Below are 20634 nucleotides of genomic sequence, written 5' to 3' on the forward strand. Positions count from 1 at the left end.
TCCTGCACATAAGTGATGAGTCAGGGTTAGTCCAAATCCTTACCCAACATGTCTTTATAGGACCCTGAACCATTAGACTGAGACATTTTACTTGATAAAAGCAGAATGATTCCTGAGGAGCTCTGCTGAGAAACAGAGGAACTAGTGAGAAAACCTGATATTTTAATATTCCTTTTACATTAATTATCTTTTCAGTCTACTATTTTATCAGTAGATTGAATTGATTTATTGAGATTTATTGACTTTACTACCTAATGTAATCATCTATATAGCCAACTTTATTAACAACGTTAGATGTAGGTGATTATGATTGAATGTATTACCATAAAAAGTTGGAACAGGTTCATTTACATATGATATATACAACATGTGTGCTCCTGTAACTGGAACAACATGATTTAAGTGACAGGTAAACAATGCTACAGTCTCACAATTTTAAGGAAAACGGTCCACATTTGCATCAGCATTTAATGCTTTTTTTCATACTTTATCTCTTTTCAAAGTTTTCATACAAACTGGCTTCATATCCAAATTTTCTCTGCCTTGTTGGGGAACTGCGAGCTGTAATGTCACGCTCTCAGTTCTAGTTAAAGGTGTGGTAGGTAATACTTGTGTGGGTGTTTTTGTTGCATCATTATATGCCTCGTTTGGCACACTGCTCCCTGCTTCTCTGCGTGATATCTGCGTCCTTGTGTGTGTATGTGCATGTCTGTGTAAATGCTTCTATGCGTCGGTGTGTCCGCAGTGCTGAAGAGCCCCGATGGGAACTGGATTGCCCTGCAGAGCGCCCAGCTGTCTCGTCCCAGCCTACTCACTAAAAGGAAGAGCCTGGTCTACAGCGCTTTGGAGAGGGAGTCCGGAGTGGTGTCAGCCTACGAAGGTCTGGGCTCAGACAACGAAAGCAGATCAGAGCCTGACAGCTCCTGGGGTGCCGTCCTCAAGGAGATCCACAGGAAGATGACGGACTCTAACTTTCACCTGCCTGACGCCGGCGACAGCATCCCATCGCCACTAACGGGCGAGCGAGGCAGCCAAGATGATCTGTTTTCAGACTCTGAGGGGAACTGGAAGCCTAAAAAACCTCTCATGGCTCTCTTAAAGCGGAAGGTGCCGGCAGAGATCAGGAGACCTTCGTCATCCCACAGGACAAACATCATCGATGTGAACTTTAACCTGGAGGGAGCAGGAGGGAATCAGGGAGAGACGAAGGTGACAAAAATGAGGAAGTCACGGAAGAGGAGAAAGAGTAAAAAAGAAAGGGTGTCTTCTTCTCCTGTGTCGGTAAGAAAGAAATACAGATGAAAGGACGCTGGACTATCCAGCTGAGTCATTCAAGGACCTTTAAACATGCAAAGCTGCCAGCTTTTGCTCTGAAACTTGTCTAATTTCTGCAGTTGTTTGCATGGATCTATGACGATAAAGAAATAAGATGATTACTCAGTTAACTGATAAATCAATCAGTCAACTCTCTGTTTTTCAAGACAACAAACCCACTTCACAAATAATAAAATGGTAAATATAATAAATTTATATTTTCTAAGTCAAACACTCTTTCTGTTTGCAGGATTTAAATCAAAATGACAACGTCCCACCACATCCTTCTGATGATGTGACCTCTGACACTCTGACGTCTGAAGCCACGACCCCTGAACCGTTTGACTCCGAGGGTAACATCACTGTAAATAAATCCAATCCAGTGGACGAGGAGCTTCAGTTAAGTCTGCAGCAGCAAGCGGCACGAGTTTCTGACTCGACCACAAGAAATGAAAAGCTTGATGAAGACGGAGATGATGGACAGACGAAGAAAAGGACTCAAGAAAGTACGGATGTAGAGGAGGAAGATGAGAGGCTGTGGAAAATGGAGATTGATTTGGATGAAAGGAGAATGGAGGATGAGGAAGAGAAAGAAATGGATGAAGAGATGAAATACAGATTTTACAGGCTTGTTGCACAGTCCAGACTCTCATACTTTTCGTCAACTGAAGATAACCTCGACAGAAGTGAGGGAGAGTGGGAAAGAGAGAACGATGAAGATATGGAGGAGGAAGATAAAGAGCAAGACGAGAAAAAGCCAAAAGGACTGACTTACAAAATATGTCAGTTGGAAAAACAAGTCAGAGCTTCACAGTTCTCATCCACAGAGGACGAGCTGGACAAAGTTGGCATCGAAGAAAAGGAAAAGGGAGAGGAAGAGGACGAGGACGAGGAGGAGCTGGTGATGAAAGTGTGTAGATTAGTTAATCAAGTCAGTGCCTCCGAGTTTTCATCTACAGAGGACGAGTTGGACAGAGTGAGCAGAGAAGGAGACGAGACGATGGACGAAGAGTCTCTGTGGAAACTGCCAGCAGAGGAAGCAGCACAGCTACGCGATTTGGTCAGTTTAGTGAGGGCTTCTCAGTTTTCTTCCACTGAGGATGAGCTGGAGAGAATTGGAGAGAATGAGGGAGAAATGGAGGAGGAGATGAAACAAGGAGAAACTGAGAACAGCATTGAGATGGAAGAGCTTTGGGAGAGAGCAGATAGGGAGAGGACAGAGTCCATTGGAGACCTGGACGTGAACATGTTTGAGTTAATGGCTGATACTGAGAAAACAACGAGAGAGGGCAGGGATGGAAAAGTAATACATGAGGATGCTTTTTACAATCAGATACAAGTCGAGGCTGTCCAGCATGAGGAAAATGAGAGAGCGGAAAATAAAGATTGCACAGTGGAGAGGGTAACAGTGGATGAAACAATAGCCAAGGGGCACTTAGGCGCTGAAAAAGTAGAAGTATTCAAAGGAAATGAGAGTGAAAACGACTCAGAGAAAACACGAGAGATTAACTTAAAAACAGGGGTGGAAGCACAGGGAAGCGACTTACAGCAAAAGAATTGGCTTGAGGCAAAGTGGCCCGACCAAGACAGAGAAGACACGTTTCAGAAAGAAAGCAAAGAAAGCGAGAAAAAGAGGCAATCTTTAGAGGACAGCGATGAAGAATTCGACAGAATAATCAGCAGCATGTTGTTAATGACTTTGGGCGACATGGACGTAGAACCAATAATGGATAATGTCGGAGGAAGAAACAAAGAGCTAAAGGATGAAGAGACATTTGAAAGCAGTGATCAAGGAGGAGAGAAAGGAGAAAAGGTTGGACAAAGCACAGACGCTTCAGAGGAGACGGGACATCTTTCAAAGGAGTCTCAAAGTCAAAGAGGCCACCAGAGGTCTGAGTCAGAGGTGAGAAAACATCCCGAAGAAAACAGAAGTGAGGAAACTGAAGGAGATATTTCTGCAAAATGGGAGAACACAGACAAGGCAGGCAGAGATGTAAATGAGCAGAAAGAAAGTGAAAAAAGTTTGGTTAAAGAAAAACCTGCAGCTTTGACATTTACCAAGATATTTGAGACAAGTGAAGCTACCCTGATGTGTGAAAGAACAGAAGAGGACAAGGAGGAAAAAGAGGATGGAAGAGGAAGTCTGGCAGCAGAGCGGCAAGCACTGGAGACATGGGGAGATACTGCAGACATGGAGAAGACAGACATGAAGGAAGTCAAAGACAAAAGCGCAGACATCATGGAAGAAAGCAGCACTTTGTCTCTGCCCGAGGGTTTACTGTCAGCAGAGGAGATTCAGAATGTAAGCACTCAAGCTGTGAGACCATTTCAGAAGCTTTTTTCTGACACTTATTTCCTGCTAACAGTCTGCTGGGTAAAGTGAGCCTATGCACCTTAGAAAAAACAAACACACACATGCACATTTCACCAGTTACAAATGAAAAGGTCAGTTCATAAGAAACACAGGATTCATTATTTCTATCAGTGCGACAGGATTACACATAATCCTGCATCAGACATAGTCTGTCCCAATAACCAGATTTATTAAAGACCCTCCAAAGAATTTATAATCGTGCTAACAAGTCTGCCTGGTGTGTTGTATTTGCCAGAGGGTCCCTGATTAATTCCTGGCTGGCCAAACCTTTATTCTATTTTCTGTCTGTCGTAAAGAAAACAAACGTTTGTGTAAACCTGCTTTACATAACTTCCTGCTTCATCGCTGTTTTCCTCTCACCTCCTGAAAGTTTTCCGTTCATTTGAGCTCAAGTGTTTATATTCAGTCCAACAGGCCTGTGCTAAAATTTCATTTACAAACTTTGCCCCCTTTAAGAGTTTAGAAGAAGTCTTTATTTGTGTTATTACAGCTTATAGTGCTTCATGCTGTATTGGACTAGATTATAATAACATAATAAAACAATACTGACGATGCGAAATGAAGAGTTTATGATAGAGCTGTAAGAGCCAACACCCCAGTAGAGCTCTCTACGAGTTTAGGTTCTCCTGTGTCTCCTTTACTTGCAGTATATCACTTTAAAGTCCAGCGCAAACTCCCTAGAAATCATTTGTTTTGAGTGCAACTAACTTCTATCTGATGCTTCTTTCTCCTCTGTGTGCTTCGTTTCCTCCTGCGCTGTGTGAACTGTAGGGTAGAGACATGGAGCTTTACAAAACAATAGAGTTTATGTCGACTCTGTTGGAGCAGGTGAGAATGAACTTTGTTTTGGTTGAAGACGGGTACTCAGATTAGTTTTTGTTTTTTAATTTTTTTCCATGTTTGTCATGCATAAGTTATTTTTCAACATGCCATCAACGTTACCCCCCCAAAAAAGAAAATCCATAATATTAATGATTTACTAGCTTTTATAGCTGATTACCATCCACTGTACCTCCTCCTGAAATGCATTTGAATTCATTCATGCATCTGGATGTTTTTATTTTGAACTTTATTTAGAGCAGTAAGTGGAGTGGAGTAAGTTAATCTGAGTCCAGGCTAACGTAAGAGCGTTAATATCCCAGTATGACCTAAAAAAAAATCAGGATGTGGAGGAAATTCAAACTGCAAGCTTTAAAATCCTTCACACTGAATTCCTAAATTTTGGTCACCTGGGCATGAACAGTTGTTCTATTGCACTCTTACTTATTTTTCTAATTTAAATGAAAATAAAGGTATCTTTAATCACACTGCCAGGAGATGTCAGTATTTAGAGTAACACCCATGTCTGTTTGTGTGCTGTAGAGATACTCAGCCGTGTCCCTGCGCAGCATCACTACTGAGATACTGAAGGTGCTGAACGCCACTGAAGACCTGCTGCAGGGTGTGGAGGGAGGAGAAAACACCCCACCCCCATCCACCTCCCTGCCCCCCAACACTGACCCCAAAAAACTGGACGAGCAGTTCTCCAGACTGGAGGAAAACGTGAGTTTAGTTTAAAGATATTCTACATCACATGTAGCACGGTTAGCTCTTGCTTTGAAGATGCAGCATTTTAATTTAGGCTTTAAAAGGATCCGCTAAGTATAATTAAATATTACCATAAATCTTTCAACAAACATTAAAAAGAAACAAAGACAACTGAATAATAAGTTACTTTAACTGCTTCCTTTTCCCCTTACATTTACTCTGCTTCAGTTTCTCTCTCAGTAACTCAGTGACGTGACAGCTTGTTTTAATAGTTTCACTTTATTCACTAGATTTTCACTTGCTGTTGAGATAATTTATTAAAATCATTATTTTTAATAATTTTCAGTTGAGTCCATCGAGTAATTAACACATAAACATTGTGGTTAATGTAGCTGTTATTCCACCGTGCATTGTTTTTTTGTTTGTTTGTTTTTCACACATAGTACAGCAGTAATTCATTTCCTATACACAACCTTCCTTTCAATTAAAGTAACACTGTTTCCATGCATGAAAAGGAGCAGGAAGAAGAATAAATTCTTATTGACACCTGCCCCCTATCTGTGATAATACAAGTAGGCACTTACAGCCAAAAATACACTCTGACACTGTTCTGCACACAACACAACACAACACAACACAACACAACACAACACAACAAAACAAACAGAACAATATAGTCAACAATGCCAACAATACCACTAAATATCAAACTAAAAGGATCATTCTTTCTACAATTTCTGTTATTTTCAGCTTCTTCATATCGGTTTATTATTTTATTCTTATAGCAGATTTTAAATTGAGAAACATTCGTACAACCCTTAAAATGATTATGGAGAGAATTCCAGTTTCTTATGCCCATGACTGTTGGACACATTTGCCTTTGTGTGGTTCAAGCAAACCGATGCTTAAAATAAAACTTCCTTCTGCTATCCCCATTTTCTGAACACAATAGAAATAAACTTTGTAACTTAAGAGGTAGTGTTTTATTTTTTGCCCTAAACATAATAATTAATGTCTGTAATGTCACTATATCTTCTAGTTTTAATAATTTCGATTGTATAAACAAACTATTAGTGTGTTCTCTATATTTAACATTATGCATAATTCAAGTGCTCTCTTCTGTAATAAGTATAATGGTTTCATATTAGTCACATATGTATTCCCCCATACTTCAACACAATAACTCAGATAGGGTAGGAATAATGAAAAATATAATATTTGCATTGCCTTGTAATCTAATATATACCTAACATTACCCAGGATATAAATACTTTTAACCTACTTTTTTTTAACATGTTGTTTAATTTTTTTTAACATCCTGTTAAAGTTTATAACCAAAAACCTTTATGATTATCTAACTGTTCAATAATAGAATAATGTGGAAATAGTGAAACTTGTTTTTCATTATTGCAGTTATAATTATAGTTATAAATGAGCACATAAATGAGCAAATATAGCTTAATGACATTATTGTGAAGATGAGTATTAAACAAAAACGTTTGCAAAAATGTGTTAAGATGCAGCAAAATCTCCAAAATAAGTGCGTATTTCACTTATCCTTCTTCCATCACTGCAAGCTGCTAGCTCCTGTTTTGTGCAATTTTAGTAGTTTTAGAGAAATAAAGTTCAAACGAACGCAGGTTTCAAAAACACTTAAATTTGATTTTTAAAATGTGCTGCAGGTGTACGTGGCAGCAGGATCAGTGTACAGTCTGGAGGCTGAGCTGAGTGACCTGGAGGAGTGTGCCCGGGAAATCTGCAGCTCCACGTCTGACATGGAGTTGTCCTTCCTGGAGGAGCAGGTGGCAGCAGCAGCTGCCAGGGTACAACAATCTGAACTGCAGGTAGGTCGTGGTTGGATTTCTAGCAAAATATGTAAATACAAGGAGAGATTTTGATGGACAGATATTTGGACGGTATTTCCTTTAAAAAAAGATTTGACTGTAAAAACATAAAAATTACACCAACAGATTAAAATGAAAAACAATTCAAATATTGAACAGTGCTGTTTTGTTTGTTAAAAAAACAAAATCAAAATTTTAATCCTTTCTCTGCGTCTGCTGTAGATCTGTGACATCTCAGCAAGGATCGCTGCTCTGAAGAATGCCGGTCTCAATGTGGACACACAGTCACGCTTGATCAAGAGCAGGACTATTCCAGTTATGGTACAGTATCTGTTTACACTAATACACTGCAGTGAGTCCATCAGAACAGGAAGTCAAACTTTGCACGTGCAAACAAAACTATTTCTCACATGCATCTCCCTGCAGCCCGTCACCCTCGACTCCTCGAGACAGATGAGAAGGCGATTACCTGCACCCCCAGTGAAAGGTGGAGAAACACTGTCCTACTTCAAACAGTAGAGTTTGAAATACTTCATATGGTTTAAGTAAAAAACAAACAAACACATGAAGTGTTTTAGTTATTCATAATGAACTTATATTTAAGATGTAATAAGTGACTTGTTAGTTTTTATTGACCCAATATCAGCTAAATGCAAAATTACAGCATTTACGTAGAGTATTTTCTAGGAGTACTGCATTGATATCTATTTATTTTGTAACTTTTCATCTTCCCTGTTTTCCAAATCATATTCTTTTTATTTCACTGCATCATGCAGCTGCTTTTAGACAATATTCAAATTTATGTCCAGTACAGGACATGTTTTTTCTTCATGAATTTGATATTTGACCCTCCCCCAGGAGCATAGCTGTGCAGATGGTTTCTTACTTGGATACTGCAAAATGTTAGTGGTTGTAGCAGGATTTCCACTTGTTTTGGGGCATCATGGACTTTACATTCATTGCATACTAAATAATATGTATTAATTATACATTATATAAATTTTGCAATTCATTACGTGTCATGCCAGGAAAAGCATAGGTGAAGCAAGAATTGCTACTCAGTTTGTGTCAGTGACACTGAATCAAATGGGGAGGGGGGTTAGGGATTAGGGGTTCGGGTTAGGTACACCTGAAGGTCTTTTAATGTGTATTTTTCTATTTAAATATTTTTGTAAAACAGGCCAATTTATGTATGCAGTTGCTCTTTTATAGCAGTACCTGGGTTACAAATTAATGTGTCTTTCTCCTCATTTTCTTTCATTCTGCTTTAGAGTACAAAGACAAATAAGTCACCGGACAAGAACGTCTGTAGTACCTCCAACACATCAGTGCCTTGACCTTGCTACACTGCAGCCTACAGGCCAGTCTTAAACAATCCATCTAGACACCATTTGCCTTAATTTAATTTTAAACTTCTCACGCCTCAAATCATATACCATAAGACTTTAGTACTGTATGTGTAATATGAGATGTACAAATAATGCAGGAAATAGTTGATTTGCATCATTCTATCAGATACATCCAGCAGATTTCTATCAGCACTGATCACTGTTAAAAAAATCAATCATTTACTTTTTAATTCCCCAAACAGTGAAACAGCAATCTGAAATGATTAAACATCAGGTGTAAAAAAGTCTTAATGTTTTATTTAGAAAATGTTTCAGTCTTCATTTCACTGCTGTTACTGGATAAAACCTGCAATTTACACTGTACATTATATAGGAAATACAGTGATTACATTTACACAGGAGCAGTTATAGCATGTTAGAGAAATGTTGTGATACTGCTTTATGTCTACAGTTAATATAAATTTAAACAACTTACAATGTATACCTGTATTTTATTTAAGTGTGTATGTTGAAGTGTACATATCTGCAAAGCAATCAGTAAATGTTGTTTTCTGCCTTTTAAATATAGAAAATAAAGAGAAATAAGCCAAAGTTGCTGCAGTGTGCAAATGTTACACAGGGCTGAAAACACTGTGCATACTGTTTTCCACCTCAGGTGGATGTGGGTGTAACGGTGAGGAATTTAGTCTGTAATTTTGAGATGAGGAAATGACACTCAAATATGACATTCCTCTTTGTGAAGGTGTGGGAAGGACAGCTGTGGAAAATAAAGGCCGTCTTTGAGAGGTGGTTTAAACCATTCAGCAGCATCACCTCGCGCTCTCTGTGGAGCTGTGGTAAAAATGAGCGGATGACCTGAGCAGAGTAAACTCATTATTTTGTCCTTTATACTTCATAGAAGTGCTGTGGCTGGCCTAACGGATACAAACAGGAGGTAAAACTGGTGCATAAACATAATTGCAACACTTTCCTCATAGAGGTTTGGTGTTTTTGTGTTTCTGTGTACTCAGCTGTTGTCCTTAAAGTGAAGTGCAACAGCTAAATACAAATAAACTGTAGCATCTGAAAGAGGAAGAAGACGTCCATCGAGAACCAGATCTTTCTCAAAGGATGGTGGGATTTGTAGTTTTGGTCAGGAGGTCTCTGAACTTAGGAAGCGCTCCCTCTGATCAGGAATGACGAATCCTTCTTTCTGTTCGCTCTCTCGTCTGTCGGAAATCACAAAACACTTTTTGGGATCGATGACCACAATGCTGTCTCGGTCCTGACCGGGAGCTTCCACCTCAGCGTAGGAAGGACGACCCGAGCCTCGCCTGAACTTTAGGATTGGCCAGTGGGTTGGGCGTCGCTGTGGGGTTGGTGGAGGGGGGGGGGGGGGGGGGCACAATTAGCAGACAGTTCAAGGAAAAAAAACTATTAAAAATAGTGCCCATTCTATTATCCCCCCATTTCCTGCAGTCATTACGGTCCAACAACAAACACTCATGAAGATCACATAAACATTCATCACATTTCACCTAAAGCAAACATAATGCTCCACTTTAGAAGTGTTCATTTCTGTTTTAACACAGAGCCCAATTTTATCAGACTGACTTCTATTTAGACGTATTTAATGTATGTAAAATCCATGTGTAGTCCATATTTCACTGAATATTATAATAACTGATGGAAGAATTTTGGCTGAGCTCTCACAACAAATGTCGAGTAAAATAAGAGCCATACAATAAAAAGTTAAAGTTCACTTCAAGTATTTTTCTCAATGGGAAATATTTCCACGTTGCTAAAACAGTTCATTTCAATTCAGTTCAATTTTGTTTATATAGCACCAAACAAAAGATATGTATTATTTAATTTTATATAATTACACTGTTTGGAATATGATTGCATGTTTTTGTACATGAGTGTAAAACATACTCAGTAATGTACTTGTAGGTTCAATAGGAAGTAAAAACAAGGTGACTCATTGGTGCTGATTAACTTCTCCAAACACACTGAAATAACTGATGAGTAATGTCTGCAAATGTCGAGCAATGTCTGGACATTAATTTAAAATCATGTTTTAAAGGGAAGTTTGAGTAACTAGTTTCTTAGTAAATGTGAGTAGTTTCCTCCAAAATAAATCTAACCAAATGTTTACTGTGTTAGGTTTGCTTCTGATAATTTATTAAAATTCACTGTATTTCCAGTTTAATTTTAAAGAGGGGGGAATTAAAAGGATCTAGGAACTCGTGATTTTGCATAAATATAATATTGGCAATTGTAGGTTCAAATAAATTAAGCCGTACTACTAGTGCCGTTTTTTCAGGGAAGTCTGTTATGGAAATCTTGGCAGATTTTAGGTTGACGCACCTCCATGAAGAAGAGGCTGGCGCTGGACGTGGGGTGGTTATACACGTAGATGTATGTAAAGATGGCTGCTGCCAGCAGGACCATCACTACGAGGACTCCCACCAGCAGACGCATCGGCGATGCCTCATAGGTGTCTGTGTTCTCCCCCTCTCCTGCTGTACACAGAGAGTGGTCAGATTCAGCTCATAGACTTAAATGTAAATGCTGCTGCAGTCACGTTAACTTTTCATTTTTCTCGACATAAAAAATCGTACCAACTTTGAACAATATCAGGTTCATTAAGTTGCGACATTGTGTGAATTGGTGCTTTTTCACACGAAACCCAATAGGAGGCCTGCCTCAGACACATTCTCACTATGGGGAAACACTGTGTTTGACTAAGGCGGAGGTACTGCTTGGGTAGAGCGCAGAGGAAGCAAGACTGAACACACACACACTCGCTGGATGTGAATTTGTTAAGGAAATTACGTGCACTTCTCACATGGGTGCAGTTTAACATCACACACTTTGGACTAAGGAGCTGGAAAGCAGAGACCGTTTCAGGTCCAATAGAACTGCATGAGGCACTTTCATTCGACTGTGACTTACGTGCATCACTGATGTGAAAAGCAGTCTCTGCACCATCTAGAAAATGAAAAACAAAGACTTTTAAATGCACACAGTACATGACATGCTGTGATATGACAAGAAAATATTTTGGTTAAATTTCACAAGTGGCGGTTTCTGAGCAATCTGTAAACTTAATTTTCTCTTCCTAAGCTTTCACTTCAGTGGACTTGACTTAAAACGTAGTCTGCAGAAGAAAGAAAAAAGTGATAATCAACAAAAAAATTTTTGGCTTGAGTCGGATATTGAATCCTTCTCACTCTGCCAGAGTGATGAACGTATATCAGGCCATCCTTCAGCACACTGAGGACATCATGCAGTATTTAACATGGCGCTGTATATGCTCAGCTATGAGCTAACAGGGGGCTGGGAAATAGCTGGCCACTTGACCCCCACCCTGTCAGATGTTCCACAACACACCAAGCGTGGATACTGTGCAACAACAACAAACATTCATTCATGGGGTTGTAATGATGGCTGCGCTGCAGAGCTGCAGTCTGCACAAACAGCGACAGAGTGATCTCAGATGATTCAGCATTCAAGATGATTCATTTTAATGTTAACAATCAAAAGGATTCCATTAAAGGCATCCACGCTCCTCTATGTTAGTAGAAAACTGACATTTGTTTATAAGGCAAACAAAATAAAAGTGTAATCAAGGCAAAGAAATTATTTCAATTATATTTCAAAACCAGTTTTTGTATTCTTATTGTTTCTCTGATTAGAGTCAAGTGATCAGACAATCAGTCACAACAAACTATGAGTACTATTAAAGCAGATAAAAAAGCTTTGTGAGTTTACCATCTGCAGATTTGTTGGTGGGACGCTGTGGATGTGATTTTGTTTCTCTGCTGATGCTGCTGTGTGTTGAGGGAATGGTGAAAGTGGGAATCTCGGGGGTGGAGGTCATGCCCGGGGTCCTCTGCTGCCCTGCAGACACAGTAACTGGAGGGGTTCGGTGTCTCAGGTGATGTGATGTGGCATTTGTGATTTCCGTCATCTGGGGACATCGCAGATTCTGCCTCTGGGAAACAAAAGTGTGTTCAGACTGACGCTAATGGTGCTAAGCTCTAATGTGGTCAATCTTTATGTAGAAAAGCAGAAGAACCTCCTCTGGACAGCCGAGGTCAACCCAGTCCTGCCGTTTACGATCAAAACCACTGGAACATCTGAGAAAGAATGAAATGACTGCTGTTACATTTTCACTCTGTGAGAGCACAACCCGCTTTATTCGTGGAGATGAATGTTTCCAAAAGCAGATTTAAGTTATCCACCATGTGCTGGCAGCTGATGCTTTAATTTTTAATTAAAATTAAAATGATTTATTGGAGATGTGGATAATAATCACAAAATATTTAAAAACCTTTTCATTGTCACAAATCACTAAATGTATTACAATTATTTATTTAAAAGATACGTTTATTAGACTCTTCAGTGCTTGACAGGAGATTCAGCTGCATATTCCTGCTAACTGCAGTGAACTTATATATTCATCTCTTAAGGTCGCTAGGCCAGATTCGGGTAGTTGGGGCTGCTGACTATTCTGCAGGCTTCCTGTTGACTGTACTGTATGTGAATGACATGCGAATGACTCTGCGAGCCTGCTCTGTTTACTCACAGTGACAGGATATGAGACAGTCTCAGGAAGCACCGCCTATGAATCACGTTTACTGAGCGTGAGTGAGTGAGCGTATCCCTGCACGCGCAACCGCAACTGACTGAGAGCTGAACTGAACAAACTTTGGGCAACAACAAAAAACTTTCGTGGATAAACTGTGAGGTTGAATAGGCTGCATGTACAAAATACTTAGAATTCATTATTATTAAAATGAGAGATAATGCAGTTATTATATCTTCATATTTATCCAAAGTGAGAAATGCCTCAGTTTCACACTGAAATAAAAATATTCAGTGAATAAAAATATTCTCTAATTTTAATGGATCCACATTAGACCATGAAACATTTTCTATTCCTAAAATAGTGGCAAATTCACTGGTAAGATCTCTTTGACTGCTTTTCCACGTTACCTTTGTAGCTTACTGCACCAGCTGCAGTTAAAGCCAATCTGAGAAGTGACACATGGGCCACAGCTGGAGAACTGCAGACACGCTGAGAAGACAGACAAACATAGAGAGAGTAAGGAGGAAGAAACTGCTTTGCCTTCTGCAGATAAAACAGCATAATAGTAAAATACCCTGTAGCACAAATATTATACATTCTTTGAATACTGACTGGTTCAAATGATATTAAAAATAGGAATAACTTACTAGGGAGAGGAAGCATCTCCACAGCTGTTAAACGGGAGATTTTGGACACTGGAATGTCGACTTTGTGATACTCGTAGATGGTTCTCCGACGAACATCTGACGCATGTCGGATAGAAAACAAAGATGTCACATATAAGCTGCTAATAATTAAAGAAAGTATTTTGATGAAATTTTAACAGGACAAATTTTCAACTTACTGGGAATCTGCTCTAGCTCACGAAGCACCATAAATGCATCGGACAAGCCCACTTTGACAGGATGATTCTCAGAGCTGATGTCGCTGATGCTAATAGGAATCTATGAGGTAAAAACTGCATGAATAAATTTACTTTGTTTTATAAGATTGACACAAAAGGGAGAAGAAAAGCCACCTCTTTGTAGGCAAAGACAATCCGCCCGTCACTGTGCAGAACGGCCTGGAAGGTGAAAGCTCCCACGCTGATGTTGTCCTGGAGGTGAAGGTGGTTCCACTGAACCACCAATGCTGTGCCTAATGGATGGACATGGACATACACAATACTGTAATGTTTTTTATGTATGTTTGCATGTTCCCTGCCAACCGTATGCAGCACATGTTAGGGCGTCTATTCAGTAAAAATATAGTAAATAAATAAAATCAACAGTTCCTACCGTTATCGAAGTAAAACACAGATGAGTTTTTCGACAGGCTCGGGTCGAAATTCGCCATCAGAGGAGCGACGTACTGAGTGGCTGTGAGCATCCGATGGATTATGTCTCCAGTGTAAATAAAACCTGGTAGGAAAAGATGTGCAGCTGTTAGCATCAGTAACTTTTTATACATTATAATCAGTTGACACTGACAGCTGTCATGTAAATTGCACACAGTCATTAATTTAACTTATGTACTTTGTTCTTATCAATGCAACGGTCAGATCGTTGAATCACTAAAGCTCCGGCATTGATACTGCCCCAATAAAACTTCAAATACAGAAAAAAATTTAAAAAAAAAATTGTTTTAAATATTTTCCTCTGTAAGTCAGAGAGAAATATGCAAGTAACAATTATTTATTACCATTTAATAAACGAATATACTTATTAAGTAGGTGGAATTCCAACTAACAAAAGTGTGTTTATTCATAGATTTGAAGAAGGTGATGGGATTTCCTGACATGTGCAGCTTTGGGCTCACAACCTCCACAGAAACAACACTGAGTGAAGTTAAAGACTCACCTCCAGTTGCAACTGTGATTTCTTTGAGTAAATGGCCATAAAAAGGAAAGTCAAAGGAAAGATTCACTCTCTGGAAGCACAGAAACATAAAGCAGGAAATTAGGTAAAACAAAGTTGTTGTTTTTTTGTCTTTATTTAGGAAGAAGATGAAATTATAAAACTAATATGAAAGGTGTACAAGACAGTCTGGACATCATACCTGGAAAATAAACCACTCACCACAAATTTGAAATGTTCCTATTTTAGTTATTTCTTCACAGACTGATCTCTTACCTCAGCTTGTCGGTGAGTGGTGGGCAGGAAGCCACGGACCTTCTGCTGATCCGCCTCCATTTTACTGATGTTGACCCACAGCTCTTTACCAGCTGCTTCTCCAGGAGCATAGATTTTAGATGTGTAGTAGACATTATCCATATCCTACAACAGCAGATATTTATTATATATGTTATTATATGTTCTTATCACATCTTTGCATGTACCCTTTTTTAAACACTAAATCAGTAATACAGTAATATTTGTATTACATTAACTCTGCTGTTGAATGTCTTTGCAGCAGAATAACCTTACTACGATCTGTGTAGAATTACTGGGCTCATCCTCCATCATTACATTTGGATCTGACTCCTCTGACTGGTGTTGGTTTCTGTAGTGGCCTCGTTTATCTGCAGTCCTGTCAGGGGCCTCAGACCTGGGCCTAGATGCCCACCTCCGTTCTCTGGGCTGGTGGTTCACAGAGATTATATATAACCTCTGCTCTGGAGGAGACGGCTCCTGCATGTTGGCAGGGTAGACTCCTAAGAAGTAACAGATGAGAGCAAAGAAAATAGGTTGATTAGATTAGAATTTTTAATGAGACAACAACAATGTAGCCAAATAAAAAAATTATGCATTTGTTGTATGAAGCATTTTATAGGGCTTCATATGTATCTTATCATAAATCAATTTATTATAAACCAGTGCTTTTAGTTCTGTCTTTCTGTTGTTTTGTTTTGTTTTTGTTTTGCTTTTTTGCAATTTTCTCTTTTATTCTGATATAAAAAAAACTTTAAAAAATCTATACTTATAAAAGACAAAGGGGTTCTAATCAAACATCATAACAAATCTAATTAAACATCTATTGACTGAAGGCTTTAGACAACATTTCACTGAAGAGTCCAGTGAACAGATTTAGTGGATTTTGCAGATGTAGTAGATAAAGCAAAATCTGACAATATAATATTCAGCAGATCACTAACTTACTGTAACTTGAGCACTTACAAAAATACCAAACTGACAAAGTTTTAAATAAAATCGAAAATATTAAATGTACCTCTCAAATATGATCTCTTGAGGCTTTTCTTTTACTTCTTTCCATTTTAAGGTACTGATTTTTTTCCCAAATCAGTAAACAAACAAACACATAATTTAAAATGAAAAAGTTTGTTTTCTAATTACAATTTCGCTTTTCTAATTAACTCTGTAAAGTCTGATCTGATTGAACCTTAATACAAATTTAAAAAAAGAAATGAAATGTATTATTATTATGTAGTATTAATTTGTATAACTTCTCTACATCTGTCATTTTTTGCCAAATGTATTCCTAAAAATGTGTTTGTGCACTGTATTAATTGTTTTTAACAACAACAAAAATGTACTGACAATGCTGAAAAACTCACAAAACTCACTGTGTATCACAGTAGGCATTAAATAATTAAGAACATCAATTGTATTTTAACACGACGTGCTGTCATAAACTTTACATCCACAAAGTTTATAATATCAGTTTCTTATATGAACCCTTTCAGAAAGTTCTGGCTTTTCTTACGTCACTTTAGAGGGTGTGGTTTGTCTGCTGAATTGCATTATGTCGTATTGAGCACATTTCCAAGAACAAAATATTTCTATTTTATTTAAGCATTTTTAACAGTAGCACAAACCAAATCCTGTAAAACAACACCTTGCCAAAACAGTCTGTATGCTGTGAGGCTGCTGTATTAGAGTGCATCAGCTTTACTGAAACACCCCAAACTAAAAGGCTTAAACAGATTAAAAGATTATTTTAACAGCATTAAAATAATCTTTGATTATTAGATATTAAAGAGATTAGATATGGACAATACGATGTCTAAAACGTCAGAAAGCAAACTCGCTCTTTTACATGTCCGGCTGGATGTAAACAGTTCCTCAGTGGGTGCCATGTGGCAAACATGTGGTCACTCTTCCCTTCCAGTGACAACAGTGTCCTAACTTTTCCTTTCACAGCGGACAGTGAAGGCATGCTTCACATTCTTCACACCAGGAGCTCCAGGACCTGGCGTGTGAGGCCAGACATCAGTGGGTGATGTGTCCATGAATCTGTCACACGGTGACTGTCGGGGCTCAAAACACGCCACAGCAAATGCCAATAGGTGCTTCCACGCAAGATGTGTTAGATTTTCTTACAGACATGAACTCTATTACACAAAGCACCAGCAACAAAACATTGTGGTTAAACATTTAATTAGTTTGCCGTCTTAAAATAATAAATAAATAAATCACTGCTTTCAAAGCAAGAGGTTAAAAAGGAAAAAGTGATTTAAAAATTGTCTAAATAAAATTAATAATACAATTAACACTTAATTCACGATGTGGGCCTGTGATTTTTATAGCTGGTGTCAATTACATTTTTATGACTCACCGTAGGCAGATTTTAGCCTCATGAAGCTGATTTCAAGCTGGAGAACAAAGACCAGACATCTGACGAGATAAACCGTCTTTGTCGTCGCCATCCTTCCTGTAGCTCCAGTTTCTGAGCGCAGAGAAACTCATTAATTATCCCGAACAGATTCTTCACTCTTTCACTGATGGCAGTTATCTATTTAAAAAGACAAATGCAGTCCAGTGTTTTGAAGAGAAAAGAAAGAAGAAGAAAAAAAGCAGACGAAGCAAAGTTAGATATTTATGTATCCTCATGTGATGTTGATGTCCAACTCCATCGGTGTTCATCATCAGCAAGCCTTCTCTGCATCAGTTTAGTCTGCAACAAAGTCAAACGCTGCAAGAAACGTTGCATTCAGGCACTGTCGTATTGATCAGCATCTTCAACGTCATTTTATTGATTTAATTTAATTTCTTTTTTATTTGTCTGAATTCTATTTGAATAAATCAAAAATGTTTTTGAAAAAGAATCTGTGCATCTCAACCAGTATACTGCATTGGCCTAAGGTACTGACAGAAAACTTGTGCTTAGGCTATTAACTATATCATTCCTGTGACTGTGTTAACCTGTGATGTGCACAGTGCTCAATTCTGCAATTACAATGTTTGACAAATACATAAAAATCCATGCATGCATGAGTATTATAAGGTAACCAAAAGCACCAAAATTAAGACTAAAGTGTCCCACATCATAATCGTCTTACAGATATAAAGAGCAAAAGAAATCACACACACACACACAAACTGTTAGAAGACATTATGAGAGTTTGCTCTTTTTTCACTTGCACCTACATTCACATTAATAACAATCTGAATATCCTCTGTCTATCTCACTCGTCTATCCAAAGAATGTTGAATGCAAAAACCTACACCTACAAATGGAGAGATGACAAACTGTGTTTCTGGTAACAGTGACATTACAGATCTATCTTATCTTAATCTGCATTGAAGTTTCACGATTACGGGGAACAAGTGAATGCACCAGGTCATCCACGCAGCTCCAACCTTTCCCGTTGGATGGCGCAAGATTGTGCAACTGGGAAAAGGACAAAGCAACCCACTCGTTTGTATAAGAACAAACAAAATGCCTAAATTTCTGTGATATTACAGGTTGAATATTTAGATAAAATCAGAATGTAATGACATACAAATCTCATAAGTCCATATTTTTTCAGAAACCTAAAGAAGATATAAAATATATTGAATGTTTGATTTTTCACATCCGTGGAAGTGATTTGAACTTGTGGAAATGTGGAATTGATTTGAATACCTGAAAACAATGATTTTGATGTGTGAGACAATACTTTTTTCAATATTTTGCAACGGTCTATGAACACAGTTCATCGCGCCACCCATAAATGCAGGTTATCATGTTTTAGTCTTAGAGTAACATGCTCACAACCAGATGATGTCTTTTGACTATGTTAAAATGTGTATTGCATCTATTACAGCACACAATGAGTCCTTCGTACTGAACTGGCCTGCATCCTTGCAGTCCAAATCTTGGACTGTCCAAAGTGGAAACATTGAATGAAATGAAAAATACAACACAGAAGACCCAGGACTGTTGAGCAACTAGCAGGAGCAGGAGTCAGCAGCCTGGTCAGGGTCTGGGATGCTGGGCCTCCCTGCTGCTGTAGGACCAGGGGCGGTCTGCTTGTCTTCACCACAGGGCCAAGGGCAACATCTCCTGGGTCTGGGGGTGGATTGCCCCTCTGGGGGTGATGCTACCTGGACCTGGGGGTATAGAGTATGTTTGGGAAGTGTGAGTCTGTGTACAGTGTTCATTTTTGTTTGTCTCCACATTGGGTGCATGCTGACTATTTGTATATGTGTGCATGAGGGTGGGAATGCATGTTTGTGTCTGCGTGCACATAGGTGCATACACGGTGCTCACAGACTTACGTGCTGCTCAGTAACATTCAATATTGATTATTTACTGTTACTTATACTTATCTAGGTTGTTGCTGTGGTCTCCCTACTCTGTTGTTCTGTTTTTGCTTGTTTTCCTTCCCCCTGCACCAGTAGGTGATCCAGCAGATTTTTTAATGTCTTTTCTCACTGTCCCTCTTACCTCTGTTTTTCTTTCCTTCTTGTTTTCTTGAACTTCTCTTGTCTATGTCTTTCCCTTTCCTATCCCCCAGTCATGTCTGTTCCATTTGTAATAACTCTGTAGTTTAAATAAATAAATAACAATAATAAAGATCAATCAAGTGTACCAGTATGACAAAGCCATAACAATCCACTTGGAAAAATAAATCCATTGGGCTTTTTTGTTGATCTTCAGAAAATAATTCTGATTGCTACATTGCCGAACGGGACAGGCAACAAGAAAGCCTACAGTTGATTTTTGGCCTGTCTTGACTATCTTCCTATAATCAGCTAAGTCTTATCTTGTTCCCTCCCTGGATCTATAGTGGTTGTGAGGGTAGTCAACTAAAAAAATTGCACTCTTTACATTCTCCACTTTTCAACCTTCATTTCTCAACACATGGTAGTTGGAAGTTATTTTAGTTCAACATTAAATTAATTTTGAAAGGAACATCAAGCTTAACAGTTCATTATTTTCTTCATTTCTTTTATATATTCATAAATGTCATGGGAAAAACACTTAAATATGCAAAAACAAGAAGAGAAAATTCTTGCTTAACTGCATAGCAACTGAAAAGAAAACTTCTTTATTTAGAACAGACAAAAAGAACTGACTTTCATAGAACACAGCTAACATTTCAAAAGCACACAGATTAAATTTAGAGTGTAATGGTCTCACCCGATGACATTGTAAAACATGGAAATGCATGTCTGACGGTGTTCCAGTAGAGGCAGCATTACTGTGGTATTTAAATTCAACACCGAGAAATGTGCTGGCTTCCTCAAAATGCATTGCTTACTTCACGCCACATAGCAACTAATTCAACATGCAGTAAAGCTACAATGTTTGTTGTTTGTGTTCATAATGGTTTCATTTTAGGAAAAATAGGCCATTGCTATTATTTTGTGTCATCAAGGTTGGTTCTGTTTAAATAAAGAAAATGACCCAGATGGCGCTGTATTGCTTGTTGCAACATGCAAGGAATGCAATCATTCCCTGCATGATAAGTTCAGAGACAGGGTATCAGATGAAACAGTCCTGGTA

General features: G+C 38.5%; 2 protein-coding genes across 6 annotated transcripts in view; one reads left to right on the top strand and one right to left on the bottom strand.

Moving 5' to 3' along the window:
- myripa (myosin VIIA and Rab interacting protein a) overlaps positions 1-8999 on the top strand; it is a 32965-nt gene extending 23966 nt beyond the window's left edge. Inside the window, exons 10-17 of one of the 4 annotated variants that reach the window (XM_085141601.1) lie at positions 746-1281; positions 1565-3616; positions 4460-4516; positions 5051-5230; positions 6898-7059; positions 7282-7380; positions 7486-7546; positions 8331-8999. In XM_085141601.1, coding sequence (XP_084997727.1) covers positions 746-1281; positions 1565-3616; positions 4460-4516; positions 5051-5230; positions 6898-7059; positions 7282-7380; positions 7486-7546; positions 8331-8347 — 3164 coding nt within the window. In that variant the 3' untranslated portion in view covers positions 8348-8999. Of the gene's footprint in view, positions 1-745; positions 1282-1564; positions 3617-4459; positions 4517-5050; positions 5231-6897; positions 7060-7281 lie in introns of all 4 variants that reach the window. The other 3 variants (XM_085141598.1, XM_085141600.1, XM_085141599.1) reach the window with 3 other exon arrangements.
- Positions 9000-9106: 107 nt separating this feature from the next.
- LOC146497501 (plexin domain-containing protein 2-like) lies at positions 9107-18227 on the bottom strand. Of its 2 annotated transcripts, XM_085141621.1 has the most exons (14): positions 17479-18227; positions 15390-15616; positions 15096-15239; positions 14823-14892; positions 14262-14384; positions 14003-14121; positions 13829-13928; positions 13632-13727; positions 13392-13473; positions 12472-12532; positions 12165-12387; positions 11346-11381; positions 10758-10912; positions 9107-9756 (listed from the first exon to the last, which is right to left on the bottom strand). In XM_085141621.1, exons 1-14 carry the CDS (start codon positions 17567-17569, stop codon positions 9541-9543), a joined length of 1743 nt encoding a protein of 580 aa, XP_084997747.1. In that variant the 5' UTR covers positions 17570-18227; the 3' UTR covers positions 9107-9540. The 2 variants fall into 2 exon arrangements, with proteins under 2 accessions (XP_084997747.1, XP_084997746.1); XM_085141620.1 differs by lacking the exon at positions 17479-18227 and having other exon boundaries at positions 9716-10909; positions 15390-16370.
- Positions 18228-20634: the final 2407 nt, after the last annotated feature.

This window comes from Neolamprologus multifasciatus, chromosome 18, assembly GCF_963576455.1.
Source record: "Neolamprologus multifasciatus chromosome 18, fNeoMul1.2, whole genome shotgun sequence".
Taxonomy (NCBI): Eukaryota; Metazoa; Chordata; class Actinopteri; order Cichliformes; family Cichlidae; genus Neolamprologus; species Neolamprologus multifasciatus.